The following is a 19,847-nucleotide window of genomic DNA, read 5'->3' on the forward strand; positions in this document are numbered from 1 at the left end:
GGAATTAATTATTATTCCTAATTCTAGTTAAACTAATATTTTAATAGAGTTGATATTTCTATTTTAATTAGAAGAGTGAATAGCCTATATAAAGGGCTTAAGTCATTGTAATTCAACAATCAATTAATTATTAAAGTATTAAGAAAATTTAGTTTGAGTTTTGTAAGAATTACTTTGCAAATTGCATTGAATTCTTGTTTATCCCTTTGCGTCTATTGAGCGATATCAATTCTAAACGTCCTTGTGAATGATATCACAACTCCATTAGCGTTTATCCTGCATCATTGAGTGTCAAAGTAGGGCAGGATTTTTGACTAGCCAAAGTCGCGTGGGATGATATGTGTGTCTTTAAGGAAAAAGGAGGGCCTGGGTTGATGCATTGCAACAATTGGAGTAAAGCAATTATTTGGAACCTGCTTTCTTGTGAAAATTGCACTTAATGGGCAGATTGGGTCAAATCTAATAGGGTGAAAAATAAAAGCTTTTGGGAGGTAAATATGGGAAATGATAGCCCATGGACCCTAAGGAAGATTTTGAAACTTAGGAAAGAAATTAAGATTAGATGCAAGATGATTACTAATAATGGGAAAATAACTCTTTTATGGTTGGATCATTGGCATCCTAAAGCTCCTTTGATGGAAAGGTATTGTAGGCATGTAGTATATGACTTCGACATCTCTTACATGGCCAAAATAAAGGAGGTGATCAATAGAAACCAATGGAAATGGCCAAGCACAAACTCTATGGATCTCATGGAAATTAAAAGCTCCTTTGATTTTGAGGTGCTCAGAGGATGGGATAAACTAACTTGGTTACTTCATCCAAGTGGTAAGTTCTATATAAGGTCAAGTTGGAATTAAGTTAGGAGAAGTAAGAAAAGAGTAGAGTGGAGCAAAATAATTTGGTTCAAAAAACACTTCTCGAGACATTCTTTCCTAATTTGGTTAGCCACTAGAGATAAATTCATGGTGAAAGATAAGTTTGTGAAATTCAACATCACTTCGAATAAGGATTGTTGCCCCTGTAATAAGGAGAAGGAGGACATGAGTCACCTTTTCTTCAAGTGTGATTTCAATCGATATCTCTGGAGCTACTTCATGGGCTTTGCAATAATAGGTTGAAGCCTCAAACTTGGAAGGAGTTCATTGAGAGTTGCTCTAGACGTTGGAACAATGACAACTTAAAGAATATAATGAGCAAACTCAGCCTTATAGCTATGATATATTACATTTGGATGAAGAGAAATAGTAGATGCTTTGGTAAAGAAAATCTAACCAAGGAAATAATCAAGGTGAAGATAAAGGAAGTGGTTAAGGAAAGAGCTACTCCTATGAGTAACATCAAGAAAATGAAGTCCTTGATGATGCTTGGGATCTCCCAAGGTGCATCTTTAAATAGATAGGTTAAAAGAGCTTTCTTTTGTGTGCGTTATTGCTTTAACCCAAAGACATGTCCCATGGTAAAGCTTTGTTCTATTGTTATTGTGTGCTTGACTTTACTTGGGTTGGGTTGCCCTTAGTGGCTTTGTGTTTGTTTTTTGTGTTATTTTGCTCGCCTTAACGTCGGTTTTTGTCTTAGGTAAGCCCCCCTAGCTTGTTGTTTTTGGTTTTTCCTAGGGGCTTGTCCTAGGAAAGCTTTCTATATTGTATTTCTTTCCTTTTGGTATAAAATTATTTACTTACAAAAACAAAAATTGACCATAGAGTTGGTTATCTACAAACAATTTTATTCACTTTGAAGCTTAGTAATCATATGAATAAATATAGGCCAAAAGACCTATTCTCATCCAAGGTTTAGTCTATTTTCAAATACATGCTTACGGAGTTTTAAAGACTCAAACATTTACTTATAGATCAACTTTTGTTAGAATTTTTAGTTAAGCTAAGAACAAAATCATCATTTTATTAGTAATATTAAAATTTATCTCATTTTCCTCCAGAGGTTAAAAAAACTAATAATTTTTCTCCAGTATTAAGTTTTGGAAAATTTACTTTTCCCTTTAGAGTTTTAGTTTTCCAGCAAAACCTCTCCCTCTCTAGCAATTGGCACCGTCCGACCATCTCTCTCCCTTCTTTTGAACTTATCTTCATCAGAAAAGACGAGTTTTTATTTGAATGAAAATAAATCATCTTTGTCTAGACAAATTGACAAGGTTGATTCAACTTCATTGATTGTAATCGACAACCAAGTCTAGAACAAACGAGAAGCCAACAATAAAAGGCGATGAAAAAGAGATGAATCTAGAGCCAATTGAACAGAAACACAATGGATCTGTCATCAAAGCCAATTCTTCATCTTCGATTTGTCGTTAATCAAAGCTTCTTCACCTATCATCAAAGTCGTCAACAGTGGCAAAGGAGAAGGAAGGAAATGGTGGCCATCCCCATAACTAGAGAGAAGAAAACCCTAGGGATGTAGGAAAAAAATGTCACTTTTTGAAATTAAGGTTTGAGGTGAAATGTCAATACTCAAAACCTGAGAGAGGGAAAATGAGATATAATTATATATTTTTTAATATTACTAATAAAATATTAGTTTTGCCTTTAGTCTTAACTAAAAATTCTAACAAAAATTGATTTATGAATAGATGTTTAAATTTTTAAAATATCATGGAGGTGTGTTTGGAAATGGACTACACCTTAGGTAGAAGTAAGTCTTTCGGCTATAAATATAATAGGACGCATGCTAATATAAACCGATAAGCACATTTATTTTTTTTTATGATTTTAAAATGCAACTTATCCGTATGCTATGTTATGTTGAAACGTAAAAACCAATTATTAATTTACAATGCAGTGTTGTTTCATAAACTGATATACTAGTAATGTTATTCGACAGAGTCAAAGAATTTGAGAAAAGAATTCAAGAAAACAGACTCTTAAAAACTAACATGTAAACCTTACGGTAACTTACTGAAATTAAGTTTGTTATGTTGGCGTTGTAAATGTAGATGACTATCTGTAGATAGTAGGTAATAGGCAAGAATGGAAGATACTTGAAGAGCATCCTATGAAGAATGGCAGCTCTCGTGACTCTGCCAGCTCAAAACGAAAACGAAAACGAACAAGAAATTACAGGACAAAGAAAATAAGAACAAAAAGACAAGAGAAACAAAATCATATGTACTCCAACTCACGACTGACCCATGAAACACAATGTGTCAGAAGAAATCAGAAATATTACCTCCATTATTTTAACATTCGACAGTCATAACCATTTAGGCACACTGACCTATGAAATCCAGATTTACTTTTAATCAGAGATAAATCATTTTCTTTTTTTACGCGTCACCATATGTACCTGTACTTTAACTCATCCTTTTCTTGACTGAAAACTCCCACCTCCTCCTCCAAAAGATTGGCTTGTCGGCACTGCTGCCATGTTTCTCTCTGAATCCAAGGAGATCAGACCAATTCCATGTTGATGTTGTTGCTGTTCTCTTTGCGAAAATCCTCCACTCATGCTTCTCACAATTTGCCCTACTCCAAGAAAGTCTCTTGTCATTCCATCAGACCCACCAATGCCGGCATTCAAATTTCGGTACAATTTCGCTTCATCCATGTTGCCAAAACGCTTATCCGGGTCTATACTAGCTCTGTTTGCATTGTACCCGCTATAAGGATTTTGTTCTTGACCATGTCCACTTTTATATGCGTTCACTTCTCCAGATCCGGTTCCGAAAATTAAAGAATTACCCACAGTGAATGTGTTCATTAAGTCATGAAGGTTGTTGTCATTGTCGGCAAAAATGCTACCGAAGTTGGCCTTGTTACCGCTTGAAGAAGGGCTGCCCAAACTCCTTAGTAATGATACCGTATTATTGCTTGAACTTGAACCTATTTGAGCAGCTTTTTGGAGAAGTGCTGTGGCGGACATATGAGGGACTATCTTATCGCTTTGAACTGATGAACTGAAAAGGGAAGGGGCGCCGGAGCTGATTCGGTCGTTGATAAAGTTGTTTGAGAAGACGTTGGACCCTTCAACACCACCACCAGTTGTGCCATTTTCGTTGCTGAAGTGACCGGAGATCAATAAACTTGAAGATTGCAGATTTCCATGGGTGTTGTTAGCATTATTGCTGTTATTTAAGCTGCCAGCAGTGCTACTGTTGGAAAGGAAGCTGAGGTTGAAGAGATTGGCTGAGGAAGTTGAGTTACTTGTAGTGTTTGGAAGATCAGAAAAATGCATGAATCCATGGAATGGTTTGTTTGGCAACAAGTATTGTTGAGATTGGTGCTCGTCACGGTAATTCCGATTCGGTTCTTGCATGAAAAAGGTAGGAGAAACCATAGCTTGTTGAGGTCGAAATGATGACGAAGACCCAATGGATGGAGGGAGGAGATGGTCAAAGTGCGTGGACCGTGAGCCGTCACCGAGCCGTAAAATGTCATTAGATTGAGTGTTTTGGTCTTGTATTGAGGAAATGTGAGGACCCATTTGTGATAAGCCAAAGTCCATGTTGCTACTTCCATATAAATGGCTGCCAATGGTGCTCAAACTGGGAGGGTGCCTTGCACTCTCTTGAGCCAGTGCGTCACAGAAGGCTCTATGTGTGATGAAACTGTCACGCCTGCAACCATATTTTTTTTCGAAAGAAACCATTAGAAAAGCTCTCATAAATAGTAAATGGCATAACAATGATTAAAAAAAAAAAAAAACAGAAATCATAACAAATTTGAAGAATTATAGAATATTGGCCATCATTTTAGGAGAGAAGAAAAGGAATGGATGCAAAATTTGATATTAATCTGAAGAGGCAAGTATTATATATATGTACCATTAAAACAGTAAATATAAGCCCACTGGTTTCTCTAAAGAATCTGATTGAACAAATATAGTCCAGATGAAATAACAACTAAATTTTAAACAGCCTTGTGACTGATCAGTTGTGAGTCGTTTTAAGATTTCATGCGTTCTTTTAATTTCTATCTTCCATCTCATCTTCAACAATGCTTCCATCTTGCATTTCTGAACCATCAATTATATGGTTACCTTATGAAGACCAAAACCATAAATTTAGGATTGCCATAGCTAACTTCAAAATTTAAACCAATCACCAATCGTAGAAACCCTAAATGATTTTTAGAAAGGGGAGTAGTACAGATTCTAGAGAAGAATATGAAGCTGTGAAGTTTAATCTCTTTTTTTTTTTTTGTAAGTTGTAAAGTTTAATCTCCCAAGAAGACAGATATAATTAGGTAGGTAGAGGGAATAATTTCACTAAAACTCGTAAACGATTTACCAATAAACAGCGAAATACTATTTGAAGAACTGGGTGTTTAATAAATGTAACAGAAGAATGCGTTCAACCATAGACAAATCATCCATCAATCATGAAATCACTTCAAGTGTAGAACTGTGAACTGGCCAAGTGGGTAAAGATGGAAAACGAAGAAAGAGAGAAAGAAGAATCTATCTAAACCACCGAAAGCTCAGAGGAATATCCAATGAGTCAAAGAGACGGAAATTGTGTGGATTAAGATTGAAGAGCACGGCGTCGAAACAGCAATGAAAGGAGAAGAAAGAGAAACGTTATGATGAAAAGGGGTACCTGCGAGGCCACAGACCTGAGTGAATCTAGCCAATTCATAAGAGAACAAATCTGGTAAACAACACAGTGAGCCTCTACATGGCATAGCAACACGTGAATAGGAATGAAACAAGTTGATGTTTCCGAGGATAAAGAAAAGAAGAGCAGTTTTTTCTTCTTTTATATTTATTTAATTTTTAAAAAGAAAAAAAAGAATTTCTTGATTGAATTGAAACCTCCACGACCATAGCAGTTTCAACGGATTATTCACGTGGGGACATTTTTCTGCTCTCTCTCCTTCTTTTCTCAATGAATAGTACCATTGAACTTGAGAATTCCACAGAAAACAATTAAATGGAAGTAGAAGATGAAAAGGAGACCCGATTGGAAGAAAACAAAGAGAGAATGACAAAAAAAAAAAAAAGCAACAAACACTTTTCTTCTCTTGTCACTAGAGGAATCTAAGCACTACACCAAAGAAACCAAGCATTACTTATAACGCCTCTGCAAATATCTTGTCTTTTGTTTTTCTCCCTAACCAAAGAAGATGATGAAGATAATGATGCAAAAGCTTAATTATAAAGTTTGAAGATTGAAAATTTTATTACCTCGAGAAAAGAGTACCACAGTCACATCTGTATTCTCTAGTACCACAAGTCTTAGAATGAGCTTTCCAATCAGACTGAACAGCATATCTCTTAGGACACTTCTCACACTTCCATTTCTTCTCACCATGTTTTCTAGAGTAATGTTTTTTTATGCCAGTAAGGTCACCAAGAGCTCTAGATGGGTCATGGTGGACGCATGTGGGCTCAGGGCACAAATACACTTTCCTCTTCACTTCCTTTTTAGTCTTCTGCTTTAACTTCCAAGGCAAATTGTGTCCTCTTCTGTGGAGTTGTAGGTTTTGCTCCCTTTGAAACCCTTTATTGCATACCTCACATATGAACCTGTTTGTTGTCATTAGGGTCTTGGGAGATAGTGCTATCACCTCCGCATCTGGATCTGCTTTGGATAAAAATGACAAACAGTGCAATAAATTATTGGGGAATTCTAAGTTAATTACGACAAATTCCATTATAAATTTTTTCAATATTAGGGTTTGGTTCATTAGGTGAAGGCGGCCAAAATGAAGGGAAGAAAATATATGGCCAATTCAATAAAAATCATTAGTTATTCAGATAAGATAGATCTTAGATAAAATTGATAGATACTTGCTTGGTATTCCAGGATGGTTTCTCTTTTTCTTCTGGGTGGGTGCAGCTGGAGCTGAAGATGAAGTTGGTGTTGAGGAATGCTGCAGCTTCAGCTGACTTTGAACTTCTTCTCTATTTTCAAAAAAGGTAGCTGAAGAAGACGCAGACATATTAGTATACAACCTTTACTTCTTCTTCTTCAAGCTTGTTCTTCTATATTCTCAGTAGTAGCTAGCCAATTAATCTCTGAAATCTAGAAACCACAAAACCATACATTAAAATATTGATGTTTCTCTGAAATCATATCTCAAAAAGACGAAAGAGGGCTATATATTCAAGCTTTTGAGTATTGCTTAATGAGAAGTAAAAATAAAGGAAACATCTGGAGGAAAAGCTGAAATCAAAGAGAGAAGGTGCAGAGAGAGTAAGAAAGAAAGAAAAAAAAAGGAGTTAGGTTTTCTCTATACTTCAGTAATTTTAAGTACCAAAATTTAAACAAAGGTTGTTCTCTGATTGGTGTCATGCAGATAAACCAACACATATACCCAGAAGCTTTTTTTTTTCCTTTTTATCTCTTATGTTATGTATCATTTATATTTGGATTCACAAAATAAATTTCCTTATATTGCTCAATTATTATTCGAAAAATTGAGATGACAGAAAGAGAGAGAAAGAAAAAATGGAAAGCCTACAGTTCGGTGGACCCAATCCACAGCCACAAAAAGACACGGGATGGTGCGCGAGGGCAGCATGAACAGCTACATATACATGACTCTCTCTCTCTCTCTCTCTCTCACTCATTTTCGTATCTTATTTCTCACCTCCAGACAAACTGACCTTCATCACCCTTTCCCTCTCATTGTCCCACACAGTAAATTAACAAAAATTTTAAATTAAATGAAACAACTTTAATCATATGATTTTACGAACTAATTTTGCATCTTCATATATATATATATATATATAGACACACACATTTCTAGCAAACACCTGACAGTTGATTGGGCGTTCCCTGGTTGAGGCTGTTGGCTGAATTTGTGCTTATATAGTGTACTGTAACCGTTTGAGAGGTCAGGTCATTTGGTCAGTGACATCTCGAGGGCAAATAAGCGTCTAGCCTCTTTGTTGTGTTCAGCTACCCCATTGGTTTTTTATGCATGGGGCTTCTTGTGGGGGACGCCCTGCTTGCAGTCACATCATCAAAGAAGGAACATAAATGTAATTTCATCTTTCTACACCAGAAGAAATATGAGACATTAACCAATGTAAAGGTATAACAAATAATACATTTATACCCATGAAAGAAAAACGATTAATTTCTCTTAAGAAATACAGTTTTAGAGTTAAGATTTGATTAACAATTGTTAGATTTAGAGAGTATTCCTAATATTTGAATGGTCCAGACCTCTACTTATTGAAGCCGAAGCTGAGGGAGCATTAATTATTCTATGGAAATCTGTGTCTCACAATCAACACCTAATAGTACAACTACAGGCTATAAACAAAGCGAGCAGTCTTCAGAGCAAAATTTCCATCCTTGAAATAATTGAGAAATTACGAAACACATTTTGTCAAAAAAGTAATGGTGATATAATAAAGGTGATAAGTGAATTAATATAGTGAAGAAGATGACAGTAATTAAACTATATTTAATAATTGGCCAAAAGATTTATTCCCACCGACGGTATAATAAAAACCCAAATTTATATTCTATAACTCTTAAAAACTCAAACACTCATCCATAAGCAAATTTCTATTAAAACATTTATTTAGAATTAGGGGTAAAATTGTTATTTATTAAAAAAATTTACAAACTAAATTTTTATTATATTTTCAGTCACAGTTTTTAAAAGCTCACAATTTTTTCCAACCCAAAGTTTGAAAAATGACAAATATCCTGTAGGGTTTTTTCCACTTCACTCAATGTCGATTCGTCATCTCTGGTTGTCAACTGACCTTCTTCCCACCTTATCTCTCCTTCCGGTCTCTCTCCCTTCCCTCTCCGACCGTCTTCAACTGTGGCAAAGACGAACGATCTTCATTTGAGACAAAGACGCATTGTCTTCATCTCTTAGACAAAGATAACGAGTCTTCATCTCGACTAGAGATGGTAGAAAGGAGAGAGACCAGGAGTGAGGGATAAGGCAGGAGGAAGGATGGTCAATGGCTAAAGACAGCGAATTGTCATCGAAGAGAAGGGGAACAAACCCTAGGGGGTATTTGTCATTTTTCAAACTTTGGGTTTAGGGGACATTGTGAGATTTTTAAACTTGAAGAAGAAAATGTGATAAAACTTTAATTTTTACAATCAAACAACACACCTAACACTTCATATCATTCAGCTCTTGCACAAGTGGCATGTAACTCTCGAAAGTGTGTAAGTATGGTGGAGCATCCATTTCCTCATATTGTTTTTGAAGCTCAAGTGATATGGCAGTCAACATGAGACACTGAACTTCTATGGAGTCATTAAGATACTTATTAAAATTATTTTTTCCTCTTGGGTGGCATCACGATCAAGCTTACGGTGCAATAACCCCTTAAGGATGTACAACATCTTCTCCTAACACAGAATGATTTGAAGATTTTTGTACAAATCAATGAAGTTACTTCCAATGAGCCTATTTTTCTTTATGAGAATTGATCGATACATTGAATTTGATATGGTGATTAATTGATCTACAATTTACAAATAAAAGAATTAATAATTTTATTCTTAATTAATATTAATTTTAATTATGGATTTAATTAATTAAAATGGTTTCGCTATTTTCCTCAAGCCAATAGTGCTTACTATTGTACTCGAAAAATTCTAGTGGACCGAGATGTCATCACATTAATTTTCCCCTTTGTTTTAACAAATAAGTTAAAATTAATCGAATAGGTAAATTTTAAATTAATCAACAAAAACTCATGATCTCAAGTTAGGTTTTACCCAAACAAATCATAAGACCTCAAATGTGACTCTTAGTATTAATATGGTGGATACTACATAACTCCATGCATCGACAAATGCATTCTCTACTTATGTCTCTAATACACTTTACCTTCGCTTTGGCGAACAAGCAAAATACACTAATTAAGTCGAGCCCAATATAAACATCTCCTAATTTTATGTCTGGTAAAAGTCTACTCTTCGCTTTGGTAAACAAGGTTTTAATGAATAGAGACTTAATCAGGGCATCATATTGGAAGACACTAATTTAATCTTAGATTTAATATTTAATTTGAGGGTTTTTAATTAATTAATCTCATCAGATTAAAGTCATATGTTAGGTGACATTTGCAAAATATAACCATCCACATACATGCAACAACGTAAAAGTAAACATGCTAACACACAACCATAACTAATGTCAAGCCTCTCGAGTCAAGAGAGGTTTGACTAGTCAACCTAAGTGAATTTTGGTCTACGGGTCTTCACGTTTGTCATTTCACTCCAGTCTTTAATAAATACATAGCTTTGTTTCCTAGCTATATAATTTCAAGAAAATAAAATAAAACCTAAACTAAAGAAAAACAAGGATCAAGACAGGGAGCACAAACCCTATCTAAGAATTACAACCCAAAGAAAAATAAAATTAAAAAAATTCATATTGGTTCCATGCATACATACATCAATACATATACAACTATTTAAAATTAAATTTTAATTATTATTTAAGCAAGTGTAAAATTACATTATGATCTTTGAAGATTTGTAAAATTATTATTCAATCCCAAAGCTCAAGAAAAATTTTAATTCGACCCAAATTTAACAAAATAGGATCAAACTGTAATTTTTTAACTTCGTCAGGTGTGTAAGCCAGACGTCTAATCATAATTCTAAAATTCAATAAAATTCTAGAAAGTTACACAACTTAGGCATAGTTGGACTAATGTGAAAAATTGTCCAATCATGACATATAATTGGATAACGGCTGGACACGTGGTGCCATGATGAGTCAGGGTTGGACCAATTTGAATAATGGTCCAATCGTGACACATGGCGTTACTAGCCATGAAGTGCCATGGTTGGACCAATATGGAAATTGGCCCAACCATGACACCTAATGGTGCCACGACACGGTTGGACCAAGAATGGTCCAACCGTGATGGCTTCTATTGGTGTCGAGCACCACCATTCATGTAGTTTTTCAAATGAGTCTTTTGTATTTTTCAATGACAGAAAATCTAGAAAATCTCATTCTCGACAAGCCTCCACCAAAGTGAGGAAATATGGCATGTAAACTGTACTCTCACCGACAAAATGACTTTTAGCTTGAATTCAGCTTGCAAAAATAATAAAACTCAAACAAAACAATTAGAGAACATCACTCAATAATTTAACACATGTTTATGTTGTTTTTGAAACTCTATAAATCATCTTTACCAAATCATCATTTAATTACGTACAACAATAGGTAAAATAATCAAAACAAGCAAATATAATTTTCATTAAAATATGTCTAAATGGTGGCTCTAATACCACTGTAGGGTTTTAAAGCACCAATAACAAGCAGTGTAGCGAAATTAAAAATTATAAAATTATAAAATCCTAAAACTCTACCCAAAATATCCGTTTTAAAACATATTTAACATCAACATACAAAAACAACCGTACAGTGTTTTTTGGTTTTGTACCTACTTTGATGGCTTATCCAAATCTTCACATGGCAAATAACCAAATGCTATCCAACCCTTGTAAGGCCCCTTGGTAACCAAGGGAAGCACGAACATAAGAGGCTATTTAGGAAGAAGGTTGCTAGAGCTTTTATGTGCTAAATGGGAATGTGTTTACGGAAGAGAGAAAATTAGAGAAAGCCCAAAAAGGGACTTGGGTTTTTTCTTTTCTATATGTGGTGTATTATTTTCAATTGATTGATTAACTCACGATTTGTTTTATAATTATATGCAAGTGTCCAAGTGTAACAAGAGTTCTTATACTGGACACCATTAACACATGTGCATAGGTGATACTCTTGTGTGCAACTCGACACACCTTAAACCATGCACAAGTGACACGTTTGTGTACCACCTAGCATAAAACATGAATTGCATGGTTGGACAAGACTTGTCCAGTCATGCCATGCATATTAATTTTGCATAATGCCAAATGACACTATACACACTAAGTCAAACTTAGTCAAAACGTGGTAAACCAAAATCTCTCTCTCTGTAAACACCAAGATTGTCACCAAACGATCCTTAACTCTAGATTTGTATCAACCCCTATATACGTGTGACTCATGAGCTCTTCATTGAATTTGTAGTGTTTGAATTTGGATCAAATTCAGATACGGACTAAGATTGGCTTCTAGTAAAATGTCATAGCTACTTGGATAACAGAGTATTAGCGAACATTTTTTAAGCTTTTACAACATCAAAGTTATATATAATTCAATCCTTTCAGTAACCAATATCTTTTGAGGCTAAGACATAGAAATGTGTCTGTCTCAATAGTTCTTTAGTATTAATTGATACACACTAATAAGTTACATGGGTTAGACTATAACCTTATCCCACTGGGGCCACAAATTCATTTAGTCATGAATGTCATTTAGTATTCTCATGTAAGATATATTTTCCTGTGCTCAAGAGTGACAAATATATTATTGATCAACCATAGTCTCCATGTATCTCACAATATGGTCATACACCACCTTTATGATACCCTAGTTATGATAGCACTTTGGATAACGTCAAACCATACAGATCTTTAAATATGATAGTTTAGCGATCTCTAGTCATAGGATCACATACATTCATGGTGTTCAGAGGATTTTTCCCACAAACATTGGAGTAACCATCTATATGGATATCTTCTAGCAGAGTTAGTTTGATGAACATGTCTACCATGTATACTTATGTGTTATACTAAATTGTCTATGAATAGCTTCAACACATGAGAACGGTTGCCACCTTTCGATGGGGTCACTCAACACTATGATAATTTCATCATCATTACATATGCCCTTGTTCATTGTAATGTCGGGATTACAAATATTTTTAGAATGACCACTTAACGTGTACATAAGATTTCTATGATCAGTCATCTAATCCCCTCATCACAGTTCTACTATTCAAATGGTATGTTATTTGCATGATTATATATAAGGGCACATATGAATCGAATAAAAATTAAATCTTTTATTAGTTAATGAATGTAAAATTACAATTACAAGTGCTAAATTAATTGGATCTAAGGCAGCTACCCTAACAAAAACTCCATACGAATTGTAGAATGGGCGAAAGTACAATTTAGATAACTTGAGGGTTTGGGGTTGTGAAGTTTATGTCAAGAAATTGACTTCAAACAAACTAAGCACTAAGTCTAAAAACTGTGTCTTTCTAGGGTACCCAAATGTCATCAAAGGATATTGCTTCTACCACTTAGAGGAGCAAGGTGTATTCCTAGAGAAAAAATTCATTCTCAAAAGAACAAATAGGAAGAGGTTAGAACTCAATGAATTTTTTGTACCACAAGATACCATTGATTTTAGACAAGATGATGTGTTATCACAAATGGTTGAACATGATAAGAAAGTTCCTCCACTTCAGGTGGAACAACTTCAATGCACACAAGAGTTACATAGGTCTATACGAGTATGTCATGAGCTAAAGAGATTTGGTTTTCTCTTGACTCAACATGGTGATATACTGGTCATCAATGATGATGAACCTAAGCCCTATGATAAAGTTATTTCAAGTCTAGATTTTGATAAATGGTTGAATACCATGAAATTTGAAATAGATTCCATATACCAAAATATAGACTTTGGTAGATGCACTTAAAATGGTAAAACATATAAGGTGCAAATGGGTTTTCAAAAAGAAAACTAATATGAAAAGTAACATGCATATCTATAAAGCATGACTGGTTGCTAAATGTTTCACTTAGATTGCTATGCATACCTATAAAACCTTTTAATCGATTGTTATGCTGAAGTCTATTAGAATTATGCTTGTTATAGTTGCTACTATAACTATGAAAATTTTCAAATGAATGTCAAGACCACTTTCCTGAATGGTAACCTTGTAGAGGACATCTATATGGTGCAACTCGATGGTTTCATTCTTATTGGATAAAAAGAAAAGTATGCAAACTGAAAAGGTCCATTTATGGACATAAGCAAAATTCAAGAGGTTACAATATTTGTTTTAATGAAGCTATTCATAAGTTTAGTTTCATTAAAAATGAAGATGAACCATGTGTATATAAGAAGGTCAGTAGAAGTGTAACTACATTTTTGATATTATATGTCGATGACATCTTGACTATTGGAAATGATTTGCTAAATTTGTAATAAGTAAAAGCTTGGTTATCTAAGTGTTTCTCTATGAAAAAATTAAAAGAAACAGCCTATATTCTTAGAATTAAAATTTACCAAGATAGAGAGTATAGACTATTAGGCCTAAGTTAGAGCACATACATAGATAAGATATTGACTAGATTCAACATAGAAGAATCCAAAAAAGGATTTCTACCCATGTTCAATGGTGTATATCTATAAAAAGAGATGTGTCCATGTACACTATCTAAGAGAGATAAGATGACTAAGATCTCATATGCTTTGACTATAGGATCAATCATATACTCCATGCTATTTTGTGAAGATTGATGTCTCATATGCTTTGAGCATTTGTAGAAGATATCAATCTGATCCACGTGAAAAACACTACATGGCTGTCAAAAACATTTTGAAATACCTCAAAAAAACTAAAGATGCATTATTGGTTATGGAAAGGAATCTGAACTCACTGTAAAAGGTTATAGTGACATTAGTTTTCAAACCAATCAAGATAATTACAAATCCCAGTCAGGATTTGTGTTTTGTTTGAATAGCGATGCAGTTAGCTCTAAGTAAAATACAGTAGCTGATTCTACAACAGAGTCTAAGGTCATTGTCTTTTTAGAAATGACAAAAGAAGTTGTATGAATCAAGAAGTTCATAAATGAACTTGGAATGGTTCCAAGTATCATTGACCTAATTGAGCTCCATTGCAACAACAGTACAACAATTGCTCAGACAAAGAAGTCACGGTCTTATCAGAGGTCTAAGCACATACTTAGATGATATCACTTAATTCGTGAAATTATACAATGAGTTGATATACAGATAGTAAAGATTGATACAGATGACAATTTGGCTAACTCACTAATAAAACCTCTATCACAACAGAAACATGATAGACATGTAACCGAGCTTGGTATTAGATATATAACCGATTAACGATAGTGCAAGTAAGAGATTGTTAAGGTGGGTGTCATAAAGCCAATTGAATTTAGACATTTATGAATGTAATTTTATGTTAATAATTAATAAAGGATTTATTATTATTCAATTCAAATGTTATCTATTTATATGATTGTACGAATAACATACTCTTAAAATGGTTAATAAAGAATTTATTGTTATTTAATTCATATGTTATCTATTTATATGATTGTATGAATAACATACTCTTAGAATGGTAGAACTATAATGAGTGGATCAAATAACCGATTGTGGGTACTCTATATACATTTTTAGTGGTCATTACATTAATAAGGTCATATGTAATGATAATGAGATTATCATAGTATTGATCGAACCCACCAAAAGTGAGGATAGTTTTCATATATCAAAGCTATTGTAGATAATTTGGTGCAATACATAGGTACACATTGTAGATGTGTTTATCAAATTGACCTGACCAGAAGATATCTATATGGATGAGTACTCTAGTGTCTATGGAATAAATCTTCTGAACACTATGTATGTAAGTAATCCTTTGACTTAAGGTCGTTAGATCGTCTCATATAAGGACATATATGGTTTGATACTATCCAACATGCCACCGTAATAGGGGTAACCGTAAAGATAGTAATTAGCCATATCGTAAGATACATAGAGGTTATGGTTGATCGATAAAGGATTCATCACTCCTGAACACAAGAGAAGATATCTCACATGAGAATATTGAATGACAACCATGATTGCTTAAATCTATAGTCATAGTGAAATAAGGTTATAGCCTAATTCTGTTAGTCATTGATGTGTATTAATTTACATTGAGGAACTTTAAGATAGACACTTTTCATTATCTTTGCTTCAAGAGATATTTATTGATGAAAGGATTGAATTGCCTATAACTGTGATGTTATAAAAGGTTAAGAGATGTCATCTAATACTTTATCATTTGGATAGTCATGATGTTTTACTAAAGGCTAATCTTAGTTTGTGTCTGAATTTTATTTGAATTCAAACACTGTTGGTTTGATAGAGAGCTTTTAAGTCACACGTATATAAATCGAACTTAAAGGTAAGGATTATTTAATGATAATCCTAGTGTTTAAAGAAAAGGAGAATCAGTTGACCATGTTTTGACCAAGTGAAACTTGATGTGCATAGAGTTAATTGGCACCGTGCAAATTAAAATAAGTTTGGCACAACTAGACAATATTTTGTCTAGTTGTGTAAAACCAAAGCTCATGTTAGGTGGCATACTTTTGGTACCACCCATGCATGACTTAAACTTGACAAGTGGCATACTTGTGTGCCACCCATACAAGTTGAGAAGTATGTCGACTAACATGATTACATGTCAGTTGTGTATATGTGTGTTAAAAGTACTAGGTCTAGATAAAATCCTTGTTGCACTTGAACATCTACACATATAAAAGCATGAGTCAGAATTAAATTAAAACACATATCGAAGAGAAACCCTAGCCATTGGTTTTGTTTTCTCTCATTTTCGTGAACACAATTAATTCGGTAAAAAAGCCCTAGCAATCTTTTTCCTAAATAGCCTATTACGTGTTCATTCTTTGCATGGATACCAAGGCATCACCTTTCAAGGGTTGGATACCATTCAATTTTAAGTCATGTGAAGATTTAGAGGAACTACCAATGTAAGTATAACCCTAAAACACCCTATGAGTGTTTTGATGTTCATAAATATATGTTCTAAAATGGGTATCTTGGTTAAGTTTTTAGAATTCTTTGTTTTTAAAATTTTTAATTTCATTGCATTGCTGGTTATCGACACCTAGAAAACTTTACACATGTGCCCTTTCTAGACTTATTATTTCTTTCAAACTCAACTTCAATTTGACTTGTGTGCTTCTTAAGGGTATTTTAGTTATTTCATCTCACACATTATTATACATGTAACACAAGTGAGCGAACTTTGTGCCTTGTTCAACCATTCATTGGTTAACAATATCCAAAAGTCATTAGATAACCATAAAACTCAATCTGAATTCTAGGTTTCGTGTATACGTATGTCCCAAACCATAAGGTCATGTGACGAATCTAGTAAACTAAAAAGCAAACCTAGAATTGGCACCTTAGAAAAATTACTATGGTTTTCCACTAACATCAATAGCCTTTCTAGAATTCTTATTACATAGTCTACATCTATATCACATTTCAAAAGTATAGATTATATCTCCAAAAGTTAGCAAAACTAGTGAAGTATTAAGACTTTCAAGGAAAAGGTTTGGGTTCAAATCTTTGTCACGCTTGTAAAACTTGATTAACCTAGTACAGTAGTTATAGGTTCAATCATTATACCTCGAGTTTACTTGTCTAATCAATACAGGTGAGGTCCCCAACTACCAAAAAAAACTACATATTATACCCTTGCTAACTATTCTAATAATTGACATTAACAAGGTAATACACATTAACCATCCATGCCATATTATCATTTTATTTAGAGCAAGTAGCATAAAATCATCTAACATCATAAAATTAATACAACTCATATAACACATAAATCAACACCCTTATTCTTAATATTTGAAATAACAAATATACAACAAACATAAACCATCAACATTCATACTATGACGTTTATCCATTCCAGTTGACATGGTAATTGACATATTGGCATGACCATCCCATACACAACCACCTTCCACTTAAAATTCACACTTCAACATTTATTTCATATTAACTCATACATAAATCAACATAATCAAATAAAATAACCACTATAACCTCAAGTCATACTTGTGGGTGTTATAGTCTTATACCTAAAGGGAAGATTGTGTGCCTCTATAATTAGCTTATGCTCATTTGATGATGACCTAGGTACATTGATCCCTAAATTTAACTGACATAGTCATACAACCCTTCTTACATAAGTGTGTAAGCCTAAGCAATCACACATAAGCGTATGTATACCACAACCATATGTGATTCCTAAATTTCAAACGCTTGTCCCTCCCTAACACACAAGGACTTATCTCTAACATGAGAGACACATGGGTGTGTTTACTACAAGGCATAATCATGTTTCAAGATCTACAAATTACAACTTTGCTTGAATTTGTGTTTTTTGGCCAACCCATTGTAATCTAACCAAGTATAATCAACCCAAACATGTCTTTATGAACCCTACCATGCTTCCTCGATATCAATATATAGGGTTTTAGGGCATTGTTAACCGACAATGCAATGAAATTAAAATTTTTTTAAAAATATCAAAGATCCTAAAACCCATCCAAGATACCCATTTTAATGCATAGGTTTGTGCATATGTTCAACACACATAGGATGTTTAAAAATTATACCTACGTTGTTAGCTCCTCTAAGACTTCATGTGGCTATGTAAAGATCACTATCCAACCCTTTCAAGGTAGCACCTCAGTATCCACGCAGAGAATGAATGTGAGACAATCCAAAAAAAGGCTATTAAGGCTTTTGTCAACTAGATCTTAGAAATTAGATCATGATAATGGAAGCTTGCATCAACAAGATTCTAAAAGTAGAAATGTGTGTTTAGGATGTATGTGTTTTGGATTGTTGTTTTAAAAAATTTGACTTAAACAAAACACCTTTATTTATAAGGTGTGCATAAATCTTAAGTTAGTTAGGACTTTAACTAATTAGGTGATAAGGTGTCCAAGAGTTATTAAATTAAGACTCTTAATTTATTGAAAGATTTAATGTATATAAATTTTAATTAAATCAAGATTCTAACTCAACCTAATCTATCAAACAATGACTTTGAATTTGTTGAAAGTTTTAATGCATAGGAATCCTAATTAAATTAGGATTCCAACTTAACCTAAACTTTTTACCAAATAAGGACTTTGATGAATCCTTGTGTAACTAAAACACTTTTTCACAAGTTAACTTAGCTAGTTGACTCGCATCCATCATTTAGCCTTATTCAGTTGGACTTTTAATGGGTCCAACCAAAACCATGTAGTGTATTTGCATGATGGCATCGTGCACACCAAATGATTCTAGTCAAAACATATATATACGTTTGTCTCTTTCTATCATCTTAAGATTGTCGTCAAACAATCTTTATCTTTTGGTTTGTATCAATCTTTTAATATGTGTAAATTATAAGCTCTCTATCAAACTGATAGTATCTAAATTCAGTTTGAAGACACATACCAAGATTGGTTTCTAGCAAAACATTAAGGTTACTGGAGTGACATAGTGTCAGTGAACATCTTTATAAGCTTTTGTAACATTATAGTTACATACAATTTAATCCTTTTGTCAACCGATATCTCTCTAGGCTGAGACATAAGTGTGTCTGTCTCAGTAGTTTCTCGATATAAGCTGATACACAATGACTTACACAAATTAGGCTACAACCTCATCCTACTATGGCCATAAAATCAAGCAGTCATGAATGTCTTTCAACATTCAGATATGAGATATCTTCTATTATGTTTAGTAGTGACAAATATTTTATTGATCAACTATAGCCTCTATGTATCTCACATTATGGTCGTTCATTACCTTTATGATACCTCTATAACGATGATACATTAGATAGTGTCAAACCATATCGTTCCTTACATGAAACGTTATGACAATCTCAAGTCAAAGGATTACATGCATTTGTGGTGTTTAGAGGATTTGTTCTATAGACATTGGAGTAACCATCCATATTGATATCCTCTAATAGGGTCAATCTGATGAACATATCTACAATGTATACCTATTATTACACCAAGCCGTCAACAAATAGTTTCAACACATGAGAATTGTCACTACTTTTTGGTGGGGTTGCCTAACACTATTATAATCTCGTCATCATTACATGTGTCCTTGGTCATTGTAATGTTAGAATTATGGATATTTCTAAAATAGTTATCTATTATGTGCATAGGATTTCCATAATTAGTT

At 33.8% G+C, this 19,847-nt stretch overlaps 1 protein-coding gene across 4 annotated transcripts; it reads right to left on the reverse strand.

Annotated features, from left to right (window-relative positions):
• Window positions 1-2,977: 2,977 nt before the first annotated feature.
• On the reverse strand, window positions 2,978-7,305 carry LOC123217440 (protein indeterminate-domain 5, chloroplastic-like). Of its 4 annotated transcripts, XM_044638475.1 has the most exons (4): window positions 7,212-7,305; window positions 6,749-6,979; window positions 6,139-6,538; window positions 2,978-4,570 (listed from the first exon to the last, which is right to left on the reverse strand). In XM_044638475.1, the coding sequence occupies exons 2-4, from the start codon at window positions 6,894-6,896 to the stop codon at window positions 3,313-3,315; spliced, it is 1,806 nt and encodes a 601-aa protein (XP_044494410.1). In that variant the 5' UTR covers window positions 6,897-6,979; window positions 7,212-7,305; the 3' UTR covers window positions 2,978-3,312. The 4 variants fall into 4 exon arrangements, with proteins under 4 accessions (XP_044494410.1, XP_044494409.1, XP_044494411.1 ...); XM_044638474.1 differs by having other exon boundaries at window positions 6,749-7,289; XM_044638476.1 differs by having other exon boundaries at window positions 6,139-6,535; window positions 6,749-7,288.
• Window positions 7,306-19,847: the final 12,542 nt, after the last annotated feature.

Source organism: Mangifera indica, chromosome 5 (assembly GCF_011075055.1).
Source record: "Mangifera indica cultivar Alphonso chromosome 5, CATAS_Mindica_2.1, whole genome shotgun sequence".
Classification (NCBI taxonomy): domain Eukaryota; kingdom Viridiplantae; phylum Streptophyta; class Magnoliopsida; order Sapindales; family Anacardiaceae; genus Mangifera; species Mangifera indica.